Genomic DNA, 25,735 nt, shown 5'->3' on the forward strand with positions numbered 1-25,735 from the left:
ATTGGAAAAGCACTTGACCTTGTACCAGCTTTTAGGTTTTTCAGATTTCATCGACTTAATAAAAGACATGCTATGGGGTAATTAATAATAATTACAGTTGCGGTAATCTCTTCTTCTTTACTTGGTCTTGCTCCCCTTTGCTCTTACATTATTATTATCTTGTCAATGAAATATTATTTGGGAGCCTTGGACCCATATCCCTGGGCTCCACAATAATAGAAGTAATATAATAATGAAAGTACTGGTAAGTACATTTGATGCCATGTGAATGTGAATGAGAATTGAAACATATACTGGACTCACTTCAAGATAAGTACATCAATTACTGTAAATGGTATGTATGAGTATTGAAGGATGTTGGCAGAGGAGAAAGAGGTCCAGAGGAAAGGATAAAAGGTCTTCGTGAGTCAAGGACTGAGGAGGTTTTGGGGAGAGGCAAAGTGGCCACGGGTGATTGGTGTGGATTGTTTTGACAGGGAGACAGCCTCTTCCTGGCTGTCTTGGCGCCTCGACTCTCTCTCTGAGGGCAGAGCCGAGATCAGTCTCAGCAACATAACTGTGATCTGGGTGTGAGAGGCTGAAAATGAGGGTATGATGAGGGAATACCTCAGTGCTACAGCGTAAAGTGGCTTCAGGGGTGTTGGCGGGACTCAGAGACAGCCCTCAGCTTTGACACAGAGACTTGAGGTCAGGCATCAAGAAGCTTCTACTGTATCTTTTTTTACCTTCAGCTGTGGAGAATATGTTTACACAAATGTTTCATAATTTTGGGGGCATTTTATTCCTTTATTATAGAGTACAGTAGCTGATAGTAGTGAGATGACAGGATATGAATGGAGGTAGAGATGAATGATATGCTAAAGTCCTCGAACTGGGACAGTTGGTTGGCTGTTGGTCACGCTTTGGGAATATAACTCTGTTTACAGTTCTTTGCTAGCTTGTTGTGCCACACCTCACAATCTTTTGACACTGTACATTGTACATTTCTTTTTGTGATATGTAGCACAAGAAGCTAGCGAAGCACTGTACAACAACAAACAAAAACGCCTTCCTACACTCGCCTAGTCATGTCTGGTGTACTATTGAACTGAAAATGTAATTGCTGTTTTTAATCGTTTTTGAACAACAGCAGAGGTCTACAGCACAGAAGAATAAAATATATCAGGTTTTGGATACACACACGGTACTTGCAAGTAGGATCAATACATTGTCGGTTTGGCTCTGCCCTGAGGTTTGCTGACAATAAATAAAATATAGAAAATTAATCACCAGCCTTATCCTTCAAGTTGATGGACTCACAAGAGAATGTGGGCAGACACGATGCATCACTGACCATGATATCATGTATTTTATTTCCTTGTATGGGTCCAGCACAAAAAACAATGTGCTTACATTTCCTAAAATCCAACCAAGAGTATGTTTCAGTTAAACCCTCTCTGCCTGGTAAACGCCCATGTCTTTCAAACTCTGCCCCCCGTTCGTAACGCAGGCTTTCTGTTGTAAACGTCTAGACTACATTCTCATGTTGTAATCACTCAGGTAATGTCACTTAAGTAATTTTCTTAGATTTCACAAAGCTCCTCTACGGCTTCTGAACTGAGTATTACTGCCTATGACTATGTGTAGAATTGGTGCAGTACCCTTTAAAGTGTCAGTTATAATATAATAAGAATTTGATACAAAACACTCTGACATTTAAGTGTGCATAGGACATATTGCAAAACAATACAGAGAAAACACTACTAAAGACTCTCTCTCATTCTCACACACACACACACACACACACACACACACACACACACACACCACATTGTAAGTGAGAGCAGTGATGTCAGACCTGAGCGTTCCACTACAGGACCGTTTCAAATGTATCTTTTAGTCATCAACAAGATGCAGTGTGGGAGAAAATTGATGCCAAGCAGTACAGGGTTGCCCTCTGCTCTTCATCAACAAAGAGGGGGTGGCATTTACAGTAAGATCCCACCTCCCAAGCCCACCCTCCCTCCCATACACCCATACACCCACCCACCCCTACGTCTCACCCCATCCTTTTCTCAGTTAATCTCCCTACTGTTAGTAACTGAGCATGGGTTTCATTTTAGGGAATGTTTACTCCTCTGGTCTAAAATGGCTGATCTAAAAAGCCTGAAATAGCAAGACTGAACTAGAGGTTAGCTAAACATTTTTTTATTTCAATACCAAAACAATATCACTCACACTAGTTATTGTCATTTAATAGCAACACAACAAATCCCATATTCATCGTTTCTCTACTGACAGATTGTCTTCTGTCTACGTCACAACTATTCCTCCAACAATTCACTTTATCCTTGCCTGTGTGCTTCATATATCCCAAGGCAGTTTTTTAATAGCTTAGATTGAGATTGTCTCTTACTGTGCTGCGAGCAGTAACTGTAGCGAGACTTTCTCACACTGTGTGTTGTCTTTGGCTCCAGCAGCCACGGTTCATTTCCTTTTGTCTTCTGCAGCAGAACTGCTGCCAATATTCATGTGAAATATTTCAAGAAAATGAGCTGCAGCAGAAATGAGTCTCCCTTCATCTCTCTCTCTCTCCCTCTCACATACACACACAAACACTCTCTCTACATGTATGTGTGTAGTGGGATTGCTTGTGATTCGTTGGGGGAGTTTTGGGGTTGCTTTTTTGTCACAGGGATAACGTCATGATGGAATTCTATCAGCTGCTTGGGCTTGGTCGTCTATTATCACATATGGTCTCCTTCACTAACACACACTGCACATACTGTGTACAGTACAGTGCTGCAGCACAAAATCAAACATCAACCACAAAATTCAGAGGAATCCCTTTTCGCCTCCAAATGGATCATTTTCTTTGTGTGTACCTAGGCTCTGTGTGAACTCATTTCCCTTGAAATTTGTTTCCACAGAAGAACAGAGCAGATTTTTTTGGATCATAAAAAACTGTAATTGGTGACCTTCCACATCTCTTTCATGGAGAGGATGCTACTTTTAAGCAACAATGATGCATAAGAGGAGGAAGAGGAGAGGAGGACCACAGGGATGACCATGTGAGTCATCTCTCCGACTGTCCTGGAAGAAGTTTAATAGCTGGTTTACTCAGGCTGGATGTTTTTCGGCCACACGCTGACTCTGGCGTCACTCTTGATTGAGAAAACAGGACATTGCATCAGAACACCCCCCATGGATGGAGAAAAGTACTGAGAAAGCCCCTTGCATCCAAGATCCTCATATCCCCATTATAAGCTCCTATTCATGGGAGCAATAAACACTCTTGAATCTGGAAATATAAACACACAGGAGTGTATACACATGAAGTTTGGGTGTGAGGGGAGTTTCATTTGAATGCGTATGCCCCCAGTATACAAAACAGGGTTTGCAGTGGAGATGGCTTTGTTAGATGCTCATTATGTTCACTATCAACAATTTCCACTGGCATTCGAAACTTGTTGGAGAAAACACAAGCAGCCATAGCTGACCGGTCACAGTTCTTGTGGTGCCCATCAGCTAAACTTTAGCCTGTAGCATTTGGAGACTGTTCCATAACCTCATACAGTTATAACCTTGGCTATAGAACTGCTGGTAGGCAGAAGTTCCCCTTCACTCAAAAACAAGTTTTCATCCTGATCGTACAGTTAAAAGTTTGAGTCTCACTGTGCAGAATGATGTATGTGCAGAGTTTGACACAAGAAAGCTATTTTCATATTGATCTGCTGAAAGGGCGAAGTTTCTGTGCTCATTGAAAATCAGCCTATGAGCATGATAAGTTAGGAAGCCAATCCTGGTCCACTATGCAACACAAGTGCGATGTGGAAACTTGAAGCCTTTGGTGTACAAACACTGAGAACTTCACAGTGAAGATAGGAGACGTTGTGTGTCCAGCTGTTCAACTTTTGAAATTAACATTACTTATATATTCATAGAGTCTGGCACTTTTAATGAGGGAGGAGTGAATCTAATTTTAAGGATCTTGACAAGATAATTCAATTTGTTTTGTGGAAATACCATATCAGACATGGTTTATTATTAGAGTGTCTCATATACTTCTTAAATCATGTCTTGAGGGGTTTCTTAAAAGTCTAAAAGACAGAGACACAGTAGATATTTAAGCCTTTTTTTCAGTCTTAATGCTAACCCTAACCATCCCATGGCAGCAGCTTTACATTTAACAGACAAAATTGGTTTGGTTTTGGTTTTTAGTATCATAAAACAACCTACACATAGCACACTTTTCCAAATATTCACCAAGAAAACCAACTAACAAAACACAGATTCAAAACATAAACATAAAACACATGCAGAAAATCAAAACAAACTAAGAACTATTAATGGCACAGAAAACAAAGTGTTATTCGTAAAACTGAAACATGATACAGGATAAAAACAACCAAAGTTAAAAATAATATTTCTATCGTGGTATGGAATATATTTTTCTATCACACTCTCTGCAAGAAAGCAATAAACATATTTCCCATGCCAAACTATTATTTTAATGAAGCCTGCTGATGAAACCATACATTCATGAATCAGAAAGTTTGAAGCTGTACTTGGTGATATTGAATTGCATTACATTATACAGAGATCATGTTATTTTGTCCACCTGCTGTATCTGTATACATACAGCTTTATTCAGGGTCTGTCCCCCGTGGGGCACAGTAGATAGTATTTTTGGACTCAGCCATCCATCCAGCCTGGTCTAGCCGCCCACTTATCTCCCCTCCACATGTGATTTATGCAGAGTCAGTGTCCCCCCACACAAATCTGACCATCTTAGGGATGGAAAACATTCCCTGTTGAGTTTTCCCGCAAAGGGTTCACTGCCACCATCTGTAAGAGACACTCAGCACAGATGTAGAGATCCATAAACACACTCCATGCAAATAGACACATACAGAAATATACTAATGTACACACACTACTCCTGTATTAATGTGATTCTTGAAACCACAAATGTACATCTATTTTATAAAGCAGAAGATGAGGTGATGAGGACATACGAAAGATACTACAAAGATACAGTAGATAAGATGCAAAGTGTTGGAAAAGTGAATGCAGAGGTTAACCTCAGTGTTTTGTTGACATTGGATTTACTTCCTTTTGGTCCCAGTGCTGTTTGTGTGAAAATTATGATAATAATAGGAAAAACAACCATTTTTTTTCCTTCAAATGTTTTTTTTTCTTCTTCTAAATGATATGTAGAAAAGTATTAAAAGTTGTGACACTTCCCATTTCCACAAACTAGGCTTGTACATTTGATGAAGAATGACATAAATGAGAATAAAGCATAGCTATTCCGCCAAATAAAAAAATATTCAACTATTCATATGGGATGCACTTCGACACATGTAGAGTACTTTCATTTATGAAAAAGTATTTCAGAGACAAAAAAAGTGCAGAATATGTCATCCACCACAGCAACTTTTACTAATTTTTGGGGTCAATTACAGTGGATACTAACTCCCTGTTTGACCACAAAACTCATATAACAGAAATCAAAATAGATTTATTTGGGCTGTGGGAGTTAAACGTACTCCAATCACAGATACAACGCACATGAAAATCCACTGTATTAAAGTATGTTTTACTGCTGAGGTCTATGAAACCCCATACAGACCTAAAGTGGAATTTTCTGAAACATTTCATCAGTACAAAATCATTTTTATGAGCAGTTCTTGTAAAATTAGGAAAAGCCATGAAGTTTTAAACTAATAAAACTATGTTATGTGTATGTCTTGAGCTGTTAAAGAGGATCTGGGTTCTGCAGGACCTCAAAACACAAAGTCCAGCATGACAAAGATTCACTGAATCATCCCTCCTGGTGTTTGCTAGAATCCAAGTTTTGATCTCAGCCTCTGCTTGAAATCCAAGGGAGAAGTGTGAACTTCTGGCCAAAGCATGAGGGAACGGCAGAGGAATGGAGAGCGAAGAAAGACCAACGCTGGAGGAAAAGTCGCCTTTTGAAGTTGGCCAACAGAAAAGTTTTGATTCAAGTCTCCCACATCTGTCTGCTGCCTCGTGCAAGAATCCTGGAATCCCCCCGCCCCCTCATCATCACTGTGTCACACACACACACACGCACACACATACGCACGCACACAAAGGCAGAGTCAATTCAAATCCACTGGCACAGAGCATGAAAACAAACATTTTCAAGGAAGTTCTTAAGCCAAGTGGCAGATAAGCATGGCTGCTAACTGAACATGAACATTCACAGACACACAGACACACACACACGCACATACACATGCACATAAAGTCATACACTTGGAGCAGAAACTAATAGCATGAACTGACACTGACCTAGTTTCCAATGGCTCAATGATAAAGAGAGAGTGGAAAGATGAAGATTTGGAAGAGGTAAAGGAACTCCAGGGCATGTTGCGCTTGAGGACAGAGTGCATTGTGTGTGTGTGTGTGTGTGTGTGTGTGTGTGTGTGTGTGTGTGTGTGTTTCCTCTCAGAGATGCCTGCCAACAGCCAACAGTCCACACACCCATCGGAGCTTCAGAAACAAGCCGTCATGCTAAGCCGGGGTACAGGGGCTGAGGCCTGAGACCAGAGGGAGGTAAACGCTCAAGTAGAGCACTGCTGAGGAGTGAGGCGATCACTGTGGGGGTTACACACACACTCATCTATTCTGCACCGACTCAGGCCAACAGCAGCTTACTGTATACTCATTTAACAGAGACTCTTGGCGCGCTCCTTTCCGCAGCATGCCCTCACTGGTTCCTGATTTGTGGAAACAGGAAACAGAACCAGGCACAAAAAGCAGTCCGTCTCTTTGTTTGTGTGTATTTGTTTGCAAACCTCACATGACTCTGTCTCCTCCTCTGCGCTGCCTTGGGAGGAACATACGTGTAGATTTTGGCATGCTAGTAACTCCTGCAACATAGCCCAGTCAGTGGCCAAGTCTTGTTTTGTTTCCTCTCAGAATTGAACTCTGTATGACTCTGATAACATTGAAATGAGAAACAATTTCATGCTCTCGTACCCTGGGTGCTTTTTATGACTTTAATTGTTCCATTAAGGCACTTCAGGGTCTGGGAATGCTTTGTCATAAGTGTAAATGTATGTGTGTCTGTGCGTGTGCTTAAAGTTAATACCCTCAGGCTCATCAGCACTCAAGTTTATTCTATAAGGAATTCAAAGAGATCAGGCTTTTTAATGCTCTGGATCTGAACCAAAGCCACAGAACCTGAAGATTATACTGAATGTTTATCATTTCCTGTTTCAGAGGCTGTCATGTCACTGGCTGGGTTCAAGGAATGCACACACGCATGCACTAACAACTGTACACACAACACATGGTTGCATACATTAAGGTGAAGTGTCTCCTGTGGTTTCAGCTGTAGAGTTTTAATTTCCCAGACCCTCTAATAATTAACCTGCTGATGAACTGATGTTTGCCTAAAACTTCTCTTGGCACATTTTGTAAAGGCGGAACAGGCAGATCATGTGCAAGTAATGATTAATTTGATTAACGGTGTTTGTGCAACTAAACACTGGTGATTTTGTGAAAACTACTGCACATCAGTTATTGAGTATTTTTGGTTTTTACATGATTGAAAGAACTGTAAAAATACAGATGTAATAAAATATTGTAAAATGTAATATACGTAATATAATTGTAATATAAATGTTTAAATGGTTACAGATACTGTATACAATGTACAATACTGTGTTAACTTGTGCAGTGGTTTCCTCTGGTAACAGCTACCCTATACATCATTTGATTGAATATATGTGTTGTAACATTTGTAGACATTTGCTATAACCCTCTTAATAAATCAATCAATTTGAAGTATGGCTGGAAGGTAAAATAAGAGGAAAATGGAGATCATAGTGTCAGTTCAGCTTCCCCAGTAGACCTATTTGATACAGATAATTAAACGTCCCTTTGATACCCTACACAGAGTATATTGACAGCTTAAGTGAATATGAAGAGTGGTTTCTTTGAGTTGATCTCAATTTATGACTAATTTATTTCATAGAGGTGCCAAAATTCATTCCAAACCAAATAAATGATGTTGCTCTGGCTTTTAATGCTGCAGATAACATCTGGAAAGAATGTTGGATTGGCTATGGTCAAACATCAAAGGTTAATAGATATTTTATTCAAATGGTCAAAATGTGTTTTAATGGTATAACTTAAATGAATTGTCACTTGCTGATCACTTACTGATTTTTCAAGATAATCGCTCCAATGATCGTCCCACCTTGTGTTTCTAAAATAACCCTCCCAAAACTGCTTTTACAGTTACACCCACAGGTTGCCATGCTGCTGCATTGACATTAATGAGAGGTCAGAGGTCAAATAGTGACCTCACAGGTTTGACAACATGTGATCATCAGCAGACCTCACAAGCCTGAGAGAATGGCATCATACACTTAGTTTTCTTTTTGGGAGGGGGGATGGGCGAGGTCTATGACTCAGAGAAAATCCAGAGGGATGGAGTGAAGCTGGGCAGTAACTTCACTTTGCCTGAAAAATCACTTAATTTCACATTTATGATAGCTTTCATGTTAACCGATGAATACATGTGTGATTCTTAGTTTGTCAGAGTTTTGACACTTTCCATCTCTGTTTGTTTACTGACTGAATCAGATAAGATGCAGACAGCATTACCATATCTAACGTTGAAGTGTAAAAGAGCAGAGATAACATTTACTGTTTTTAGTGACACACCAGAGAAGCCCTCTTTGACACCCCAAAAGTCGGGGATTGTGGAAAGTTAAAAAAAACCTGACAGAATTATCTGAACAGAAAGGTTTTCAGTGCTGTTTTTCTTTAGATATCCTATCCGTGTTTATCTTTTGTGTATCTGTCCACAGCAGAGCTGCTTCTCTCCCCATCAGCTGCCAGCGGTTCCCTGAGCCCAGTCTAATAAGCTGAGGGTGATTAATGTGGGCGAGACCCTCCAAAAGCTTCTCTCAGAGGACACTGAGGGCCACAGCCCCAAAAACAGTCAACTGCATATTTTCAGCACATCGTCATCTTTTAGTTCACCAAAATGTGCAAGTGACAGGCTGGTGAAAACTGAGGGAAAAGTGCTGCAGCACTTATTATAGGCTGTTTACTATGAGTCATTGTCACTGCTCCTTCATAAACACCTGTTTCAATAACACAGAAATAACCAATGAAATACAGGACATAATTTAAATTATTATTAACATGAAATATGTAAGATTATGGAGAAATGCAACAAACCACATAAACAAATGGAGAATGATTATTTCCTGGTATTTGACTGGTCAAGAAATAGTATATTGGTACTTGTTGAAGGTGGAATAGCTTGGTAGAAGACTGTTAGCACCATCTTGTGGTGTAAAGAATCCCAGCTGTTGAAAAAACCTATTTCTATATTATCACAGTGATTTTTCCAGGTTTAGGCACAAATGAATGAATTGCAGTCCTATTGAGATTTTTATGAAAGAAAATAGACACAAAACTAACATAACAGTTTGATGCAGAAAGAATTGAACATTTAAAAAGTTAGAGCACTATGTTATGCATTTTACCTTCATTTCTTAAACTTTATAGAGGTGCCAACATTTAAATAATAATCTTAAAGCAATTATGGTGATGTTATTTTTTGACCTGTAGGTATATATACTATAGTCATTTACTGCTAAACATTAGTGACACATTCTTAGATTTTTGTACATTGTATAATACAGAATGTCCAATAATGTGTTGAATGCATAAACCAAAATATCATTTGATCAGAGAATTCAATTATTATACTAAGTATTTCATTTATACTCATGTCTCTTGATTAATCTTTTGATTACTGGCTGATTTTCTGCTGTTATCGCAAGAGATAATGGTCTGTACGTCACTCTTAATAGTGGATCTTAAAGTCTCTTTTAATATTTTTCATCTATGTTATGTCCAATCTTATGGATAATGATATCCATAATCTAAAAATCAGGAGTAGAGCTAAAAAAAAAAAAAACTCTATCAACCACTTAACGCACGCTGTTCCGTCCACGGAACGGGACGGATGTTAGGAGGTAGCCACAAGTTCTTCTGAATGTTTTAAACACCAACCCTTAAACATATATATTCATGCCGTACATCGTTGGAAAGCTTAGATTGTCCTGATTCATTCAAGACCACTCACGACTTATATGGTTGCTCACAGCCGTAATAGTATTAGCGATTAGCTCGGCTAGCCCCTGAGCTAAGTAAGAAAAGCTATAATGCCTACATACCTTCAAAGTCTTCCCTTTATCCACAACGTTCATCTTATGACTCAGGACTTTCTGTACAGCTCGCCAAGTATCCATTCTTGTGAAATATGAAATCCGTTTCCATAAAACCGAAATACTTTCCTCAATATGTCCATGTATTTAGTCCAACACGTAATGTAATAATACAAATAACAAACCATATACGGTCCGTTTACGTCATTTCCTGACCTGCACGTCCATCTCAGAGTACACGTGACTAGATGTTTACGACCGTGAGCCTCTCCTGCTTCTGACGACACCACCACACACAAGCCAATCGGTGTTTAGGTTTAGGCAGTACATGCATGTCTCCAAAGCCAATGAGGACATGTGACCGACAACAATGACGACATGGCTTTGATTGACTGCTGTTCTAGCCTATGGAAATATTCGGTGAAATGAAGTTGATAACCTTTTAGCCAATAGTCTGAGGTTTCCAACGATGTATGACACTAAGCTATTAAGTTTGGCTGTCCATAAACAAACTCCAAGCGGCACGGCATTTTGGTACACGGTTGGTTCTTCTTCGACTTGACATATGACTTATACCAAAATAAACAGATAGATAGATAGATAGATAGATAGATAGATAGATAGATAGATAGATATGGCCAAACAAAAAAAATATGGTTATATGTAATAATAATAATAATAATAATAATAATAATAATAATATGGCGTCAGCTTTCATTAGAGACCAAGATTTTGATTGTAGGCAAAGGGGTTGTAAAGTTATAGGTGTTTGATTGTGGTTATACAGCTTTGGTAACCAAGTGTCCATTTGGAGTCTCCAAAAAGGACCTGAGGAAAACGCATGGACATACCTGTTGAAAAATAATTCAGAAAAATTCATCTTTTGGTCTTTTGACTCCAAATTTGGACTGCATGAAGCCAAGACATGTGGCTGTGGCCTCATTGTGTCTATATCCTGCTGAGAGGTCCCTGAATGTCTGTACACATGTCATTGTAAAGGCAAACCTATGGGCAAGTAAACAACCCCATCATTGTAACCTCTGCCACTCTTCTCTTTGTCAGTAAGTCACAGAATCACACAGACACTTTTACAAGAATCCTGAGAGTGTTTCCTTTCCAATGATACCAGACACATCTCTGAGTCTCAAACTATGTGGGATCTGTCTCTCACAACTTGGGCATGTCGTTTAGGCTAACAGCATAAAAAACAGGGGCGTGTATTAAGTGGTTAAGATTATGTAAGAGTGCAGGTAAGTCACTGTCATGAGGACAGAGGGCTGACATTAAAGCAAACCCAACTAGCAGCTTTTAATTCCATCCAAACACGATAGTGGAGGATTTAACAATTTGATGTGCTCTGTTTTGTTTTGCATGATTCAGTAAAAACACTTCTGATTTCAGAAAACCTGAAACCTTGTGAGCCCCCGTTGCCTCGGTTCAAGATTCTTGTTCTGATGTAGTGTGAAATTTGTATGAAGATTTACATTTACGTCTACATTTACATCTACATCCACATTTACATTTACATTTTGTCATTTGGCAGGCTCTTCTATGCAAAGCAACTTACAAGCGAGGCAAGACAATCAAGCTTTAGAGAGCAGTGACTCAGAAACAACTGTGGTACAAATTTTAATGTACTGTGGCTGACCAGATATAAGTCTAATGAGGAATAGCGCTAGACAGAGGGTTGTTTTAACTTTGACTATGTTATCATATTCATCACGAGAACAGTAGTTTAACAATAATGCGATGAATGCCTCACCCACTGGTTGTGCTGAACTGAAGTAGACACACGGTAATGTACAAAATCACACCATCTCCTGTCTGCACTTAATAATGTGTGCATTTATGTTCACATGTCTCCAAACATCTTATCCAGCGTGCTCTTAACTCCCCGTGTGTCTTTGGTCACATTGACACCAGAGTGTAAATACAAAATGAATTCCAAAATCACTTATTATTTTCATCCAGTTGACTCATTATTACTTCCTAAAATGTTTCCAACTAATGTACATGTGCAGTTTTTGAGATGAAATAATCATGAATAATCAGAATCATGTACGCAGTTACAATCTCACTCGGAGTCAGCACTGTGAACACATTAGGATAGCAGTTAATCAAGCTGTACTAGGAAACTTTCTTAAGAATAACGTAAAAGCCATACTGTCAATGATTTGCTAAGAGGTTTTCTTTTTTTATCAGTGGAAATGAACTCCAAATATTGAATATGGAGATGCTACATAGATATGAAAGTTTGTGCCTTTTGTGTTGGTGAACAGCATGTATTGTGGCACTCATTGCTGGACTGGTAGCTGCCATAAAGAGTAGTTAAAATTGATTAAATCTTCTAAATTAGATAATGATTTATGTCAGGTTGTGTTGTGATCACACTATTCTTCAAATGATATCTTGGTACCTTTAAACCAGAGACCAAGAATTCTAAACTTACAGGAATAAAAATGAATAAAGTGTTTCTTGTGATTGAGGGTTTACGAAGAAAGACACAACAGATAATTAAGAGGTCAAATAATCAATTAAACTGTAAAAGAACTGAAGATGTATTTTATTACCTTTTATAGAGAGCAAAAATCATTATTTGTGTGTTTGCCACCTTATATGAGACCAAACTGCAAATCTGTATCTGCTGATTCTTGTTACAAAGAGCATTTAGTTTCCATTTTTAGACTGCAACAAAAAAGAGGAATAAAAGGTTCTTTTCAAAAGTCAAGCATGGGAAAAGACAACGCAGAACGTCAACAAATCAGACAAATATGACAAGAGGACAAATTTAGCATGTAAAAAAAAAAAAGACTTTGAAAGTCTGCCAACATTCTGGCTATATCCTCCCAACTCCAGTGATTGTGCTTCGACTTTGAGTAAGCACCAGCAAAATCAGAAAGAGACAGGATGTTTCTGCAGGCCAAAGACTATTCTCACTTGTCGTTTTACTCAAACGTAGACGCCAACTTATTACACCCACCGTAAATGAACTGTAAGGTGTGTGCATTTTATCTCCCACATGTTGAGAGGATTATCTCGATTTGATATTTTCAGACAGCTAAAAATGTTGAAAAGTTTAGAATTTTGTTGCCACAAGTACAGCTGCTGAAGGCTAAAGTATCTATGTGACAGCCTGTGAATATATGTGTTAGTGTCTCTGTAGGATGGGCTGTTTCAAACACAGCTCACTGCACCCAGAGACGATGGGCATCTGGCTCTCCATGTGGAAACGCACCAGGTGACCGACGTTCAGGAACACCTGATCACGGGTCCGTACCTGCATGCACAAAAACACACATAGACAATGAGCTTAAACTTTGAGGGCAGCTGCTTTTCTTCTCTCCTCATACTGGCATAGGTCTACATGTATATGAAATCCAACCTGTCCGTGTGGATCAACCAGAAGTAGGTGACGCACGGTGGATCCCTCCATACCACTGAGGACATACTGACCGGAGGCAGAGCTGCTCTCTCTGACCAAGAAATCCCCATCGCAGGTGAGAAGAGACTCTGCCTGCTCTCTTCCTAACCTGGGATGAAGAAAAGCAAAGTTACTGAGAAGGGAAGATGGTTATATGGTCAGTTTATTAGGCACACCTAGCTAAAATTAATGCAGTTTAAAACAACAGCCATGCAATAAATCCTATCTTCATCAAGGTTATAATGTTTAGTTTTTGCTGAACCTGTTTTCAGAGGTGTTGATTCAACTTAACTGTTATTTTGGGGTCTGTTGAATTATACTGTTATATACTGAGAGGCGGTTTTCTGCAAACTCCTTCCTCCAAAATGACCTTAAAGTTGAATTAACCTTTTAATTAACCACCTATAGAAAAGAATTTCAACAAAAGCTGAACATTAAACATTCTGTACGCATATAATATCATAGCAGGGCTGTTGTTTGTCTTACTTAGTACTTAATAATCTGGCAGCTGAGTGTATATTAGCGGTCAGAGACACAAGGTTTTTAATTCAGTGGTAGTAAAGGTACAGAGATGTTGATTATCCACCTGCCATGAAACCAGCCCTCCTCCTGGATCAGGTTCTGGATCCATATTTCAGACAAAGGAGCACACTGTTCAGGACTGACCGCAGATTCCACTGATGGAGAAACAATAGAGGAAGAATATAAGAATACACCAAGAAATATGAGTGGGTTGAGATGATTGCAAAAAGTCTGTTGACTTTATCAGCAAAAATACTAATTGAGACCACATGGAAGTTTATGGATATTCTTGATTAATATTGAACAGTGTAAGTGTCTATTTCTCTTTCTTTTCTTTCATTTGTTTCCATTATAACCAGTTAATGCTTGCTCGCAAATGCTGCTAGAGGATACAGCACAGTTCTTCTTATGGGTGATCATTTCCATCTGGAAATAATCTATTCTGGCCCCTGCTGTTTTGAAATTCAAACTAATGTTCAGTTTTAGTCAAATTAACCCTTACATAATTTTGAGTTCAAATTTTTATCATTTTTATATTTGAGAGTGGTAATAACAATAATTATATGACATCTTGTAAAGTGACCCAGAATATACAAGAATGGAAATATTTTGACTTTTAAAGTTTTAACCTATACCTGGTGTTTAGAATCATAAGTCAAAAATATTGCTGTATTCTTCCTTTTTAATTAAATTAAATTAAATCATGATGGCCGTTATGTTCTGTTGTTTTAAGTAATATAGGACCATGATATAATGTGAATGAAATAGTGTAAACCCTAAAGAATACACTCTCTCTGCCTTCTAAAAGCTTCATTAACAAGTAATCCTCCATTTATAAATAGTGTTTTATATTTATTAATGATGACCGATGAGGTATTTATGAATGAATAATAGATTTTTGGTTCATTTGGTGTAAAGGATAATTATGAGGGGATATTGTGAAGGGTTAGAATACAACCAGTATGAAAGGATTAATTGAAATCAACCATTAACCATTCATTAATTCAGTGAAAATGTTTTGACACAAATGGGATTTAATTTAAATTTAGGCATGCACCACAATGCACAACAACCCATACTTGAATTCTTATGTTCAGAACCACAGTAAGAGGCACAGTTGTGTAGTTACATACTCAAATGTTGACACATTTCAACTTGGGCCGGCAGTGTGCTGATGATTTTTACCTGCAGGTGGAGCTGGAGTCTCTTCTGTGATGGAGCAGTTCTCATACAATGAAACGGGCTGAGATGAACAAACCTGCAACATCACCAGATGACTCATTCACACAAGACAGAGACCTGTGCATGTGTGTGTATGTGCGAGTTTATTCAGGGGCAGCAATGACTTAAAGCTTTGAGATGTGTGCTCATGGCAAGAAGATTGCTGACTCAATTCTCAGAATGGCAGGAAGGTGAATATCAGTGTTTGTGCCTTATTACCAACCACTGAAGTGCCCTTAAGCAAAGCACTTCAATATGAACTACCTCTGCTCACTGATCAAGTTAATCTGCGTTGCTCCAATGCAGTGTGTAAATGTGGAGCAAAGAGCATTTGTGCTCAAAGAAGCTAACCTGGATTAATAAAGGAAGTGAAGATGTCACATGCAATGTATGTGGCTGCCCGTGTCACATTCAATTATGATAATATGATTATTACACACAACATCTATTGCACATCTGTACAAGAAGAGGGATCCCTCCTCTGTTGCTCCTGTGAGTTTTTTTAAAAACTGAGGGTCTGTGAATGGGGATGTTAAATGTTGTACAAATTGCAAAGCCCCCATGACTCAAATTTGTGATTTGTGATATTGAGCTACAGTATCTTGTCATTTAAAAATATAGCACAAAACACATACATCCTAAAAACTGAAATATAAATGCAGAGCATATAAAGCCATTATGGCATATACAACTCCACACCTTTTAAGTAAATAAACAATAACTTTACTTTCATAAACTCACTTTACTTCACTTCATGTTGCCTCAAGAAGAAGGCATCAACCCTCCAAACCAAAACAATGATCAACATAGGGACTTACCTAACTATATCTTGTGGTCTTCCTCAGCAGATGGATTTACTCAGTTTTAGGTTAAACTACTGTTTCCAAAGTCACTAATTGATAACTGCCTAAATATTGCCTGTGATATGATACTACAATTCACTCTTACCCTCTGTGTGCCAGAATCCTGTTCATGTTCTCCTCTTGTGAGCCGCAGGTCCACTATTCCACCAGGAGGTGGTGTCTTTCCTGGAATCACGTTATAGTAGTTTCGGTGCTCGCTGACTTCATCATCCTGTTTGTCTTTCTGGTCTGTTATGGTCTCCTCTGGGCTCCAGTTGGTGCAGATTCTCACCACTGACCTGCACACAGAACATAACACAATGACATACTTCACATACTATCTGTATATGCATAAAAATACACATAACAAGATAGAAAAATTTGCTAAAATTTAAAATATTGATATTTTGGGGGAGGGAGGCACAAATGCACTATACCAAAAAATACTTTTTCATTAATAATCTTCCAGTCATTTTCTTGATCAAATCATTGTATTTATACAATTATTACAGTGTTGATATGCAGTTGGAGAAAACATAAGAAATGCTTCTATTTTGTTGTTATTTACTTAAAACAAAGAAAAGCAGCAAATCCTCAAATTTTCGGCAGCTAGAACCAGCAAATATTTGACATTTTTGCTTAACAATTAAAGGACGAGTGTGTAGGATTGAGGAACATCTAGTGGTGGAGTTGCAGATTGCAACAACTGAATACCTCTTCCCCTTCCAAGTGTGTAGGAGAACCTATCCTTTCCACTTGATGCCACTAAATTCTACAGACTTTTAACTGTTCATCAAACTAGCTGCTGATTTTCAGCCAATATACTCATTTTTCAGCTCTACACAAACATATAAACAAAAAAAGTAACACAGTGTTGGATAAAACTATCAAAGTTCAACATTCACATTTATATTTGAGACAACGGCAATGAAACACTGATCAGAGGGGTGAAATATAAAGTCTATTCAAGGACATTCAGGACATGTGGCACTTTATTGTGTTGCATCACATCAAAAGGATAATTAAACAGAAGGCGGACCTGGGATTAGTTGAGTGGAGTGACGGTGTATGGCTGAGAAGTTGGCGGAAACGAGTCTCAAAGGCCTGACCGATGCTGTTTATGACCTCACTGGCCCGACCCTTCGGACACTCTAAGATGTGACATGCTGACAGGGAGAGAGATGATTTGTACATAATGATAACAGTAAATTGTTGCATTTTTACACAACAAAGCTAGAAACACCAATGGATGAACAAAAATGTCCCATACCTCTCTGGTTGACCAGGTCCTTAGCAACATAAGCAATGTAATCTGCCATGTCCTGTAAACAAATTGAGAGAAATTTTTTTAAACAGCATGACCTGAAGATATTCTCAGCGTATACAGACATAAAGAGAACTTCCTGATAGTGTTCTTGTGAAACTGAGCATATAATCTGTACATCTGGTGGGTTAAGGTTCTGTTGTCAGCCTTTTGATCAATCATTTTAGGATGGTAGTTCATTTAATCATCAGAAAACAAAGCAGACATTCCCAGTTAATGATCATCCATGTGTTTCCTCTGCATTAATTAACTATTTCCCTATCGGTGGTTCCCTGATACTAATACAAGAGCAGAGTCAGCTGAATATGATTCACCATAGAGCCTCAGTGGCAGATTTTAATTCCCCTCCTATCTTCCATGTGTCCGAGCCAACTGAGCCGAGGCTTAGAGCACACTACAAGATTGTTTGAGCTAATTAATTAAACAGCGAGCTATAATCCCATCCATAGCTTTGCCAGGGTTGTGTCTCCCAGAGAGAAACAACTTCTCTGTTTTACCTAATCTTTGGCCGGTGCAGCGTCAATATGGCAATTGAATATTACAGTGTGTACCCAGCGTTTGTTTTTTTTTTAATTTGTGGATGCTAACCAGGACATAAACAACATTGACTTTTTGTTAGTCAAGCAAGTTTATTAAGCAGCATTTGACCTAGTCAGAAGCCAATAACGGATATGTCCAGCTGGCTAGTAACAGGAGTGCATTGATTTTTTTTCTTACTGATGATTGTTTTCATTATCGACATTCAGGCTACAGTACAGGACCTTTAAAACTCAGGATGAATAACCCAAATTTTGTCATATGGAAATAATGTGGGCATGGACAGGAAGAGAAAGAAAATAGATAAGAGAAATTAGTTTGAAACAGACTCTGCGAGGTGCAAAGATGATGAAAGCGCATACTGTAGAGGCTTTGATGGTTACATTATGAAAGAAAGGTTTTTATGATTTGTTACTTGCAGCAGCCTTTATCTATATGTGGTTCATCACCCCATGCAATCGTATATCTTCAGCGTAGACTAGTAAATGCTGTTGGACTGCAGAGCTGACCTCGCACCACCAATTAAAAGTATAGAAAGGATCAAGAGTTGGGGTAGGAAATAATTCAATCCTCCACAAAATGGCAGCAAACCAAGCAGTAATCAAACTAAATCAAATTATGCGCTGTGTGTGTGTGTGTGTGTGTGAGTGTGTGTGTGTGTGTGTGTGTGTGTGTGTGTGTGTGTGTGTGTGTGTGTGTTTGTGTGTGTGTGTGTGTGTGTGTGTGTGTCTGCGTCTGTGTCTGTGTCTGTGTGTCCATGAACATACAGCTTTTTTACAGAACAAAAACTTACTGGGTCTCCTCCTGAGGCAAATGAAATGGCCTGCATGGGGTGGTGGGCAATCTTCTGCAAAAGAGAAAAGACAAAAAAATAGAAGGTTTTCACTGAATGGCTCAATAAACAAATGTGTGACAGGTCAACAGTCATAATTTAGTTAAAGATTGTCAACAAATCTCTTGTGCAGAGCCAAGCCAACAATGAACTGATCTTACAAGTGTTGTGTGTAACTAAAGCTTGATATGAATTATTCCTCTGTGCTGTTGGCTGTTGTTGGCCAAAAAATATTAAAAACATCTTAATGAGTCACATCGTTGCACTGAGGAAATGTTTCTGCATCTGCTGTACAAGGAACTACCCTCCTGAGACAGAAAATGTGACAGAGAACATCACTGTTGCTAGTCATTGGATCTGTTTCTAAACAAACTACCATAACCATAGTTTTTTAGGCAGAGGAACATATCATCCAGTTTAGTGGTGTGGCTCATTAGCGTGTTTTCAAATGTTTTTGGACAACAATTGAGGTCTATGCCACAGAGGAATACACTTTGGATACACGCACAATGTTGTAGATACGATTGGGTTCATTGTTGGTTTGGTTCTGCACATGAGATAAATATAGAAAAGTGCCAGCCTCATTCTTTAAGCATGTTGAAGCTGTCACCTGTAAGGAAGAGGCAGCGATCAGAGTCATGCTGTCGATGGAGACAGTGAGGATGATCCTGCTCCCAGAAAACTGCAGGTTGATTTGACCCAGAACAGCAGACAATCCTTTAAATGAAGGCTGACGATGACAAAAATCTGTTATTGTAGTTATGCCTGTGTTGATTGCATTAGTGAGTGTATTTGTGTGAATGTGTGTGTGTGTCTGTGTGTGTGTGTGTGCGTATGTCTGCGCCTTACCCTTTTAGTTTTCACTGCCGTCTTGGCGGATGTCCTCTCACACAGTCTGCTGATTGCCTCTCTGCATAACACACACACACACACACACACATGCACGCACGCACACACACAAACACATGCAGGGATTATAAACATACACACTCCAAACACAGAGATACCTTTGTAAATATGTGATCCAGTGCGCCCTGCTAACATGTGACTTGCATGTGAAATTTTGAGAGGAAGGAAAATACATTACAAAACTCGCATCAACAGTAAATCATTATTAATTAAACAACATATTTGGAGAAATGTGCTATGTGTGGGTTGTTTTATGACAAAATAAAACTTGAAAAAATATTACATACATTACATTTATAACTAGTGCAGAACTATGCACTATGCATTATACACTATACATATACTGTACTCCACTATATTTTAGAGGGAAATATTGGTACTTTTACTACTGCTTATTTAAAAGCTAAAGTTACTTGTAACTTTGCAGTTAGCATTCAAAACATGTGATTTACCTACCCTGCACTCTATAAAGTAGTTAGAAATAGCTCCACCTCATCCAGCTGTAACAGTAAATAATGCTTACACAGTCATGCATCTATAGTGATTCAATATTATAATCATATAATAGTATAACAATGTCAGGAGCCATTCAGCTGTACAATAATTTTCTTTACTGCTGTTAGTATTCTTTGATGATGATACCTCCCTTCTTTTACTTTTAAGTTTGAATGCATGACTTTTACTAGTATAGAAGGATTTTTTTATATTGTGGTGTTGCTACTTTTCCCACCACTAATTGTAGCCTTAAACTTGATTACACTAAAACTATATTTGCCACAGAAATGGAATAATCAAAACCAAACTGCAACTGTAATGACACTGCTAAATGTACTATGAATTAGAAGGAAAGTCTTTTAATTGGGGACATTCTTTAACATTGGAGATTAGCATCAACTAGCATTGATATAACTCAATCTCACAAAATTGTTTAAATATATTAAAGAATATGACATTTGACAAAAAAAATCCAAACGCCACCCAAAAAGGATTAAAACAAAACATTGTTAATCTAAAATCATCTGACTGACCAAAAATATAATCCCTGTAGGTGAGTTTATACAGAGCCTGTAATTCTACAGAGCTTTGCAGTTGCTAACATGCTCGTCTTCAGAGAGCTGATGCTTGGGTCAGAGAGGTCACCCCCCTCCCCCACCACCCACACAAACAAAAGTAACATCTCACTATCTAGGAAGGAAGTTTTTTTTTTTTTTTTAAAGGAAGCACTTTTTCTTCTCCTTGAAAACAACTTCTATGTAATAGATTGAGGACTCTCTCCCTCTCTCTCTTAATAAGACTATGAGATATCATTCGGAGGAAATTCATCTAATTGGATTTTCTGCCCCATCATTCAGCCGCGCTGTTGTGAACAGAGGCTGCTGTGTACATCTGCGTTGTTGCATCCTGCGCTAGGATGTCAATATCAAATGATGAGGAGAAAGCCCCGCTTTATGAAACGTTATACATTTAATTTGATTTCCCCCTTTGAAACATTTTTTAAATAAGCCACACATGTCTTGCTTGGCAGATATATATTGTGTATGAATTCAGGCGGTCTGGTTCAAGCATTGTACTCTTTTTTTTTTTTTTGTTCTTCCATGCATGTGCAAAACATCTGCTTCATTAATGCATAGATTTACTTTGAGACAGTGTCAGAAGTTTATTCTATGCATATGCATATGTCTCAGCATGTGTGTATGTGTGTATGTGTGTGTGTGGGTGTGTGTGTGTGTGTGTGTGTGTGTGTGTGTGTGTGTGTGTGTGTGTGTGTGTGTGTGTGTGTGTGTGTGTGGTTGTAGTGGAGGAACCTCCTACCGTGTGACTTGCATTCTCGTATCAAAGTCGAGGGTTCGCATGGACTGGGTCACCTCTACACTACCCATGTACTAAGAAAACACAAGAGAATATCAGTTACACACTCATTCAAATATAAAATAATATGTGTAGAAACAGTTCAGAGTCTGCAGTAACATCAGACAGAGTGTTGACAATGTTTCTGTCCTAGTCCTCAATTTAAGAGCCTCCCATTGGGGGAGATAAATAAATTGGACAGATTTTGAGATAATCTACAAGAACGGATGAAGCTAAAGACAAAAAATATTTCTTATACACAAAATCATTTATCTTGTCAGATGTTCATTTAATTCCTTGTTTAAAAAAACACTCAAATCAATAATGTATTTTCTCAGTAAAAATAAGTGTGAAAATGTAAGAGGAAATTCCATTTCACACCAAAAGCACAAGTTCAGCATTATACAGATCAAGGTCATTATTCCCAATGGAGTAACATGGGCTATGTTGATTTTCATCCAAATTTAACTTTGAACAATAATATGCTGACCCTCATAATGTATGTCCAAATTCTGGCATCAATGCAAGGCAGAAGTTATGAGGGTGACCATTTTACAGTACGGACTGGTGGAAAATTAAATTATGTGCATCTCTGAATCCCCAGAGCTCTTTAACTTTACCCTCCTGTCATATAAAACAAAAAAGAACAAAATACCATAGAAGGAAGAGGTAAAAGGTTAGAAAATGAATGGTGATTATTCACCTTATGTTGTACTTTGTAGCATTGTATTTAGCTGCTTTATAGGAACATGTGTCTCTCTTCATTTTGTGATCCACCTGGCACAAATAAGTTTTGCATTTGGTCTAAAACAACAATTATGCAGATGACACCCAACTGTATTTATCTAGTATCTGATGGCACCAAAAATCTAAACTGATTGAATGGTAACGGTTCAATTTGCAGCAAAAAGTTTAGGGATCATCTCCCTTTTTAAAAAAAGAAGAAAATCTTGTGTTTCCCAACCAAAAAAGAATCCTTTCATGCTTTGACTATTGCAACACACTTTCTGGTCTACCCAATAAATCATTAAAAAAGAATGTGGCTTGCACAAAATGCAGCAGACAGAGAACACATCATAACCATATTTGTTCCTTGTGCCTTTCAAAATTGTTTTTAAATATTGTATTACTAGTTTAAAAGGCTTTTACTTTCATGCATAGTTGATTTTATCTTTGTCTACACCCTGAATGTTTGGTTTCAGTTTTAGAGCATTTAGTATGTGTTCATGGACCAAACCTTGGAATAGCCTGTAAATAACTGTCCGATGTGCAACTTCTGTAAATTCCTAGTATAAGAGGTCTTGACATATATTTGATTGTAAAGAGGTGAAGAAGATGGAGGAGCAATTAATGCAAGCAGACACTGTCTCATTCAGGCAATGTGCTCGGATTCACTTAGGCTGGAGGCAGGATGAGTAAGTCCACTGATGGAGACCAGACTTAAATCAATACGTGTGTGTGTGAGTATGAGTGTGCGTGTGTATATGAGCGGGCGGGGTGAGTGGGTAGGCGTGTAATGTATGTGTGTGCTTGTTTATGGAGGACAATCAAACAGTCCATTCTCATTTCCAGCAGTGGTCAGCTCACAAGCCCTGCTCCTAATCACCCATGCGGACACACCTCCGGTTCTAGGACAGCATGGGCTCTGCTGATACCGGATACATTCATACACTTACACTCACTCATACACACATGCAAACACACACACACACACACACACACACACACATACACACACATACACACAAGCAGAACAGATCTAGAGAGGAGTAGAGAGCCAGGATGAGTCACTACTGCCTACATAGGAAGCTCTATCTGCAAGGGAGGGAGTGAATATACGAAAGTGAGTGTGATGGTGTGGATAGAGCACAAGGAGTGTGTCTGTGGGTGTGTGTGTGTCCTGTGTTCACATGCGTGTGGTACACTGGTAGGAATTAAACTGCGTATCTCAACTCTCAACTGGGACCCTAGAAAGGAGGTTAGCTTCACTTTCTTGCCTAGTTTTTGTGATGCAGTGTAAAATGAAAAAGCTTTACACTGACACATCACTGATATTTTAGTAAGGTTTTAATACACAAACTATTATAGTCAAATTTGAAAGTGAAAAACGTGAAGAATAGACAAGCAAGAAAATTCACACTCACTCTGAGTTGCAGTCCACACAACCACACATATTTCTGTTGGTGCACAGCAGAGTGTATTCATGCACTGTAACATGTGTGGTGATAGGTACCTTGATGTGATGGTGAACTGCTCTGTTTGCTGTCCCCACCATTGTGCAATCCTCTATTGCAGAGAAAGTCTTCAAACAGCACAAACCACCTTTGTGTTGGGAGAAAGGGGGACAGCCCGGGGTCCAGGGGAGGCTGGCCATCCGATGCAGGGTGATGGGTCTTTTTGTGTTGTGCAGAGCCGAATGAGTTAGGTTTTGGACAGTGGATAGTGGCAAGGAAGGTTGGCTACAAAATGTCTGATTATGTCCTGAGCCCCACTCTGTTCTGGACAAGGGTCTGTCAGCATGTCCATCAATGGTTCTGTCCCCAGGTGTGTTTGTCTGTCCCCTTAGGCCCCGCAGGGAAATAGGACTTTGTAATCGAATGTTAGCCACACGGGGGATGAAGTCCCTCAGGGTGGATGGCCCATGGTGTGCAGGCGTCCCGGGATCCAGCTGAGCAAAATCAGAGTCCAAGCAAAGGTCCCTCTTCAGGGGCAGCATTTTTTGGGGTCGATCCTCCAGAGACGTCAACGAATCGTTGCGCAGACGACTGTATTTGGTGCGCTTCAGCATGCCTGTAGAAGAGTGTTACAGTAAGATAGGCAGCACAGAGATTCTCATGTACTGACTGGATGTCTGTAATGACTATAAGAGCTACCTGGTAAGAGTCCTGTCTGTGACTTGAACCTGGGCAATGTCTGTTCTCTCATAATCAGGGAGCTGGACAAAGGGGACCATTGAGACAAATTAAAAAAAGAGAAAACCTTCCAGGAATTAGACAAAGAATTACAGCAATATCACCCAGAGGTTAGGCTTGATGAAGTTGATTTCAGTAAAGAAGAGAACCATGAAATGCATTAAGTTGATAAATTTGGTCAAATTGCTGATCAGCTGACCTTTGAGAAATTATCTTAGTGTCTGGCAGTCTGTCCTCAGCAGATGATTAGATGGTATGCCGACTGTCCAGTACACTAGATTCAACTCACCAGCATGGGACAGGGGATGTCCTGTGTAGTCTTAAGTCCAGTCAAGCTGAGAGCAGTCCCATCACACTGACCCGTACACTTTGTAGCCAGGCTTCCAGCTTGTCTTCACCCCTGCTCCACACCACATCAACTTTCCTCCCCTTTCTCTTTCTTTCTGAGGCGCAGCAGAATTGTGCAGCTTTTATGAATGAACTTTCTCTTTTTTTATGAATGAGAGGCTCTTGCTCACTTCCTCTCTCTCTCACTCTATGACGGTGCATGCAGATGAATGTGTGAATGGAGCAGAGGAGAGATTGACAGACTGCCCCTAAGGCTCTCTCCCCCTCCCTCACCTATAAACTACTATCCAATCACAGGCGGGTAGGGTGACTCATGCTGTACGCGCACACAGACACAAACACACACAAACACACACACACTCACACTTATACACTGAAGCACAGCCAATATAGTACATGAGAGGTCTATTCCTCTCTTCTAACATCAGTTGCACCTCAGAGATGCTGTTTAATTGTGTTAATACATTATTATTTTGGCTTTTCTCGCTAAAAACTGTTTTCCTGTGTTAAGAAATTAGATTTTAACATCTGTTTCAAGTGTAGAAACTGCTCAGATTGACTAGAATGACAATAAAATACATTCCATAGTGTAACTGAGGCATGCGATATTCAAATGCTCTGCAGGAACATATAAGAGGAAGAGAATTAAACAGAAAACATTTGCATTTCCGTCTGATTCTAATCAGAACATTATACCAGGCGCCGATTGAAGAGTGTTTTACATACTGTACTGATTAAAATATTATCTTTCAAAAGCAATAAGCAGGCACAGAGAATTACAGTATTGCCACACTTCAGCGTGGTATTACAGGAT

The 25,735-nt window shown here is 39.1% G+C and overlaps 1 protein-coding gene across 1 annotated transcript; it reads right to left on the reverse strand.

Moving 5' to 3' along the window:
• Positions 1–13,390: 13,390 nt before the first annotated feature.
• Positions 13,391–24,449, reverse strand: LOC128360851 (SHC-transforming protein 4-like). The gene is given in 12 exon segments (XM_053321421.1): positions 13,391–13,503; positions 13,584–13,735; positions 14,213–14,303; positions 15,334–15,406; positions 16,318–16,510; positions 17,251–17,377; positions 17,482–17,533; positions 18,866–18,919; positions 19,515–19,634; positions 19,754–19,814; positions 21,626–21,696; positions 23,895–24,449. Coding segments are annotated over 12 exon segments (1,662 nt in total).
• Between the last annotated feature and the right edge of the window lie 1,286 nt (positions 24,450–25,735).

Source organism: Scomber japonicus, chromosome 1 (genome assembly GCF_027409825.1).
Source record: "Scomber japonicus isolate fScoJap1 chromosome 1, fScoJap1.pri, whole genome shotgun sequence".
Lineage (NCBI taxonomy): Eukaryota > Metazoa > Chordata > Actinopteri > Scombriformes > Scombridae > Scomber > Scomber japonicus.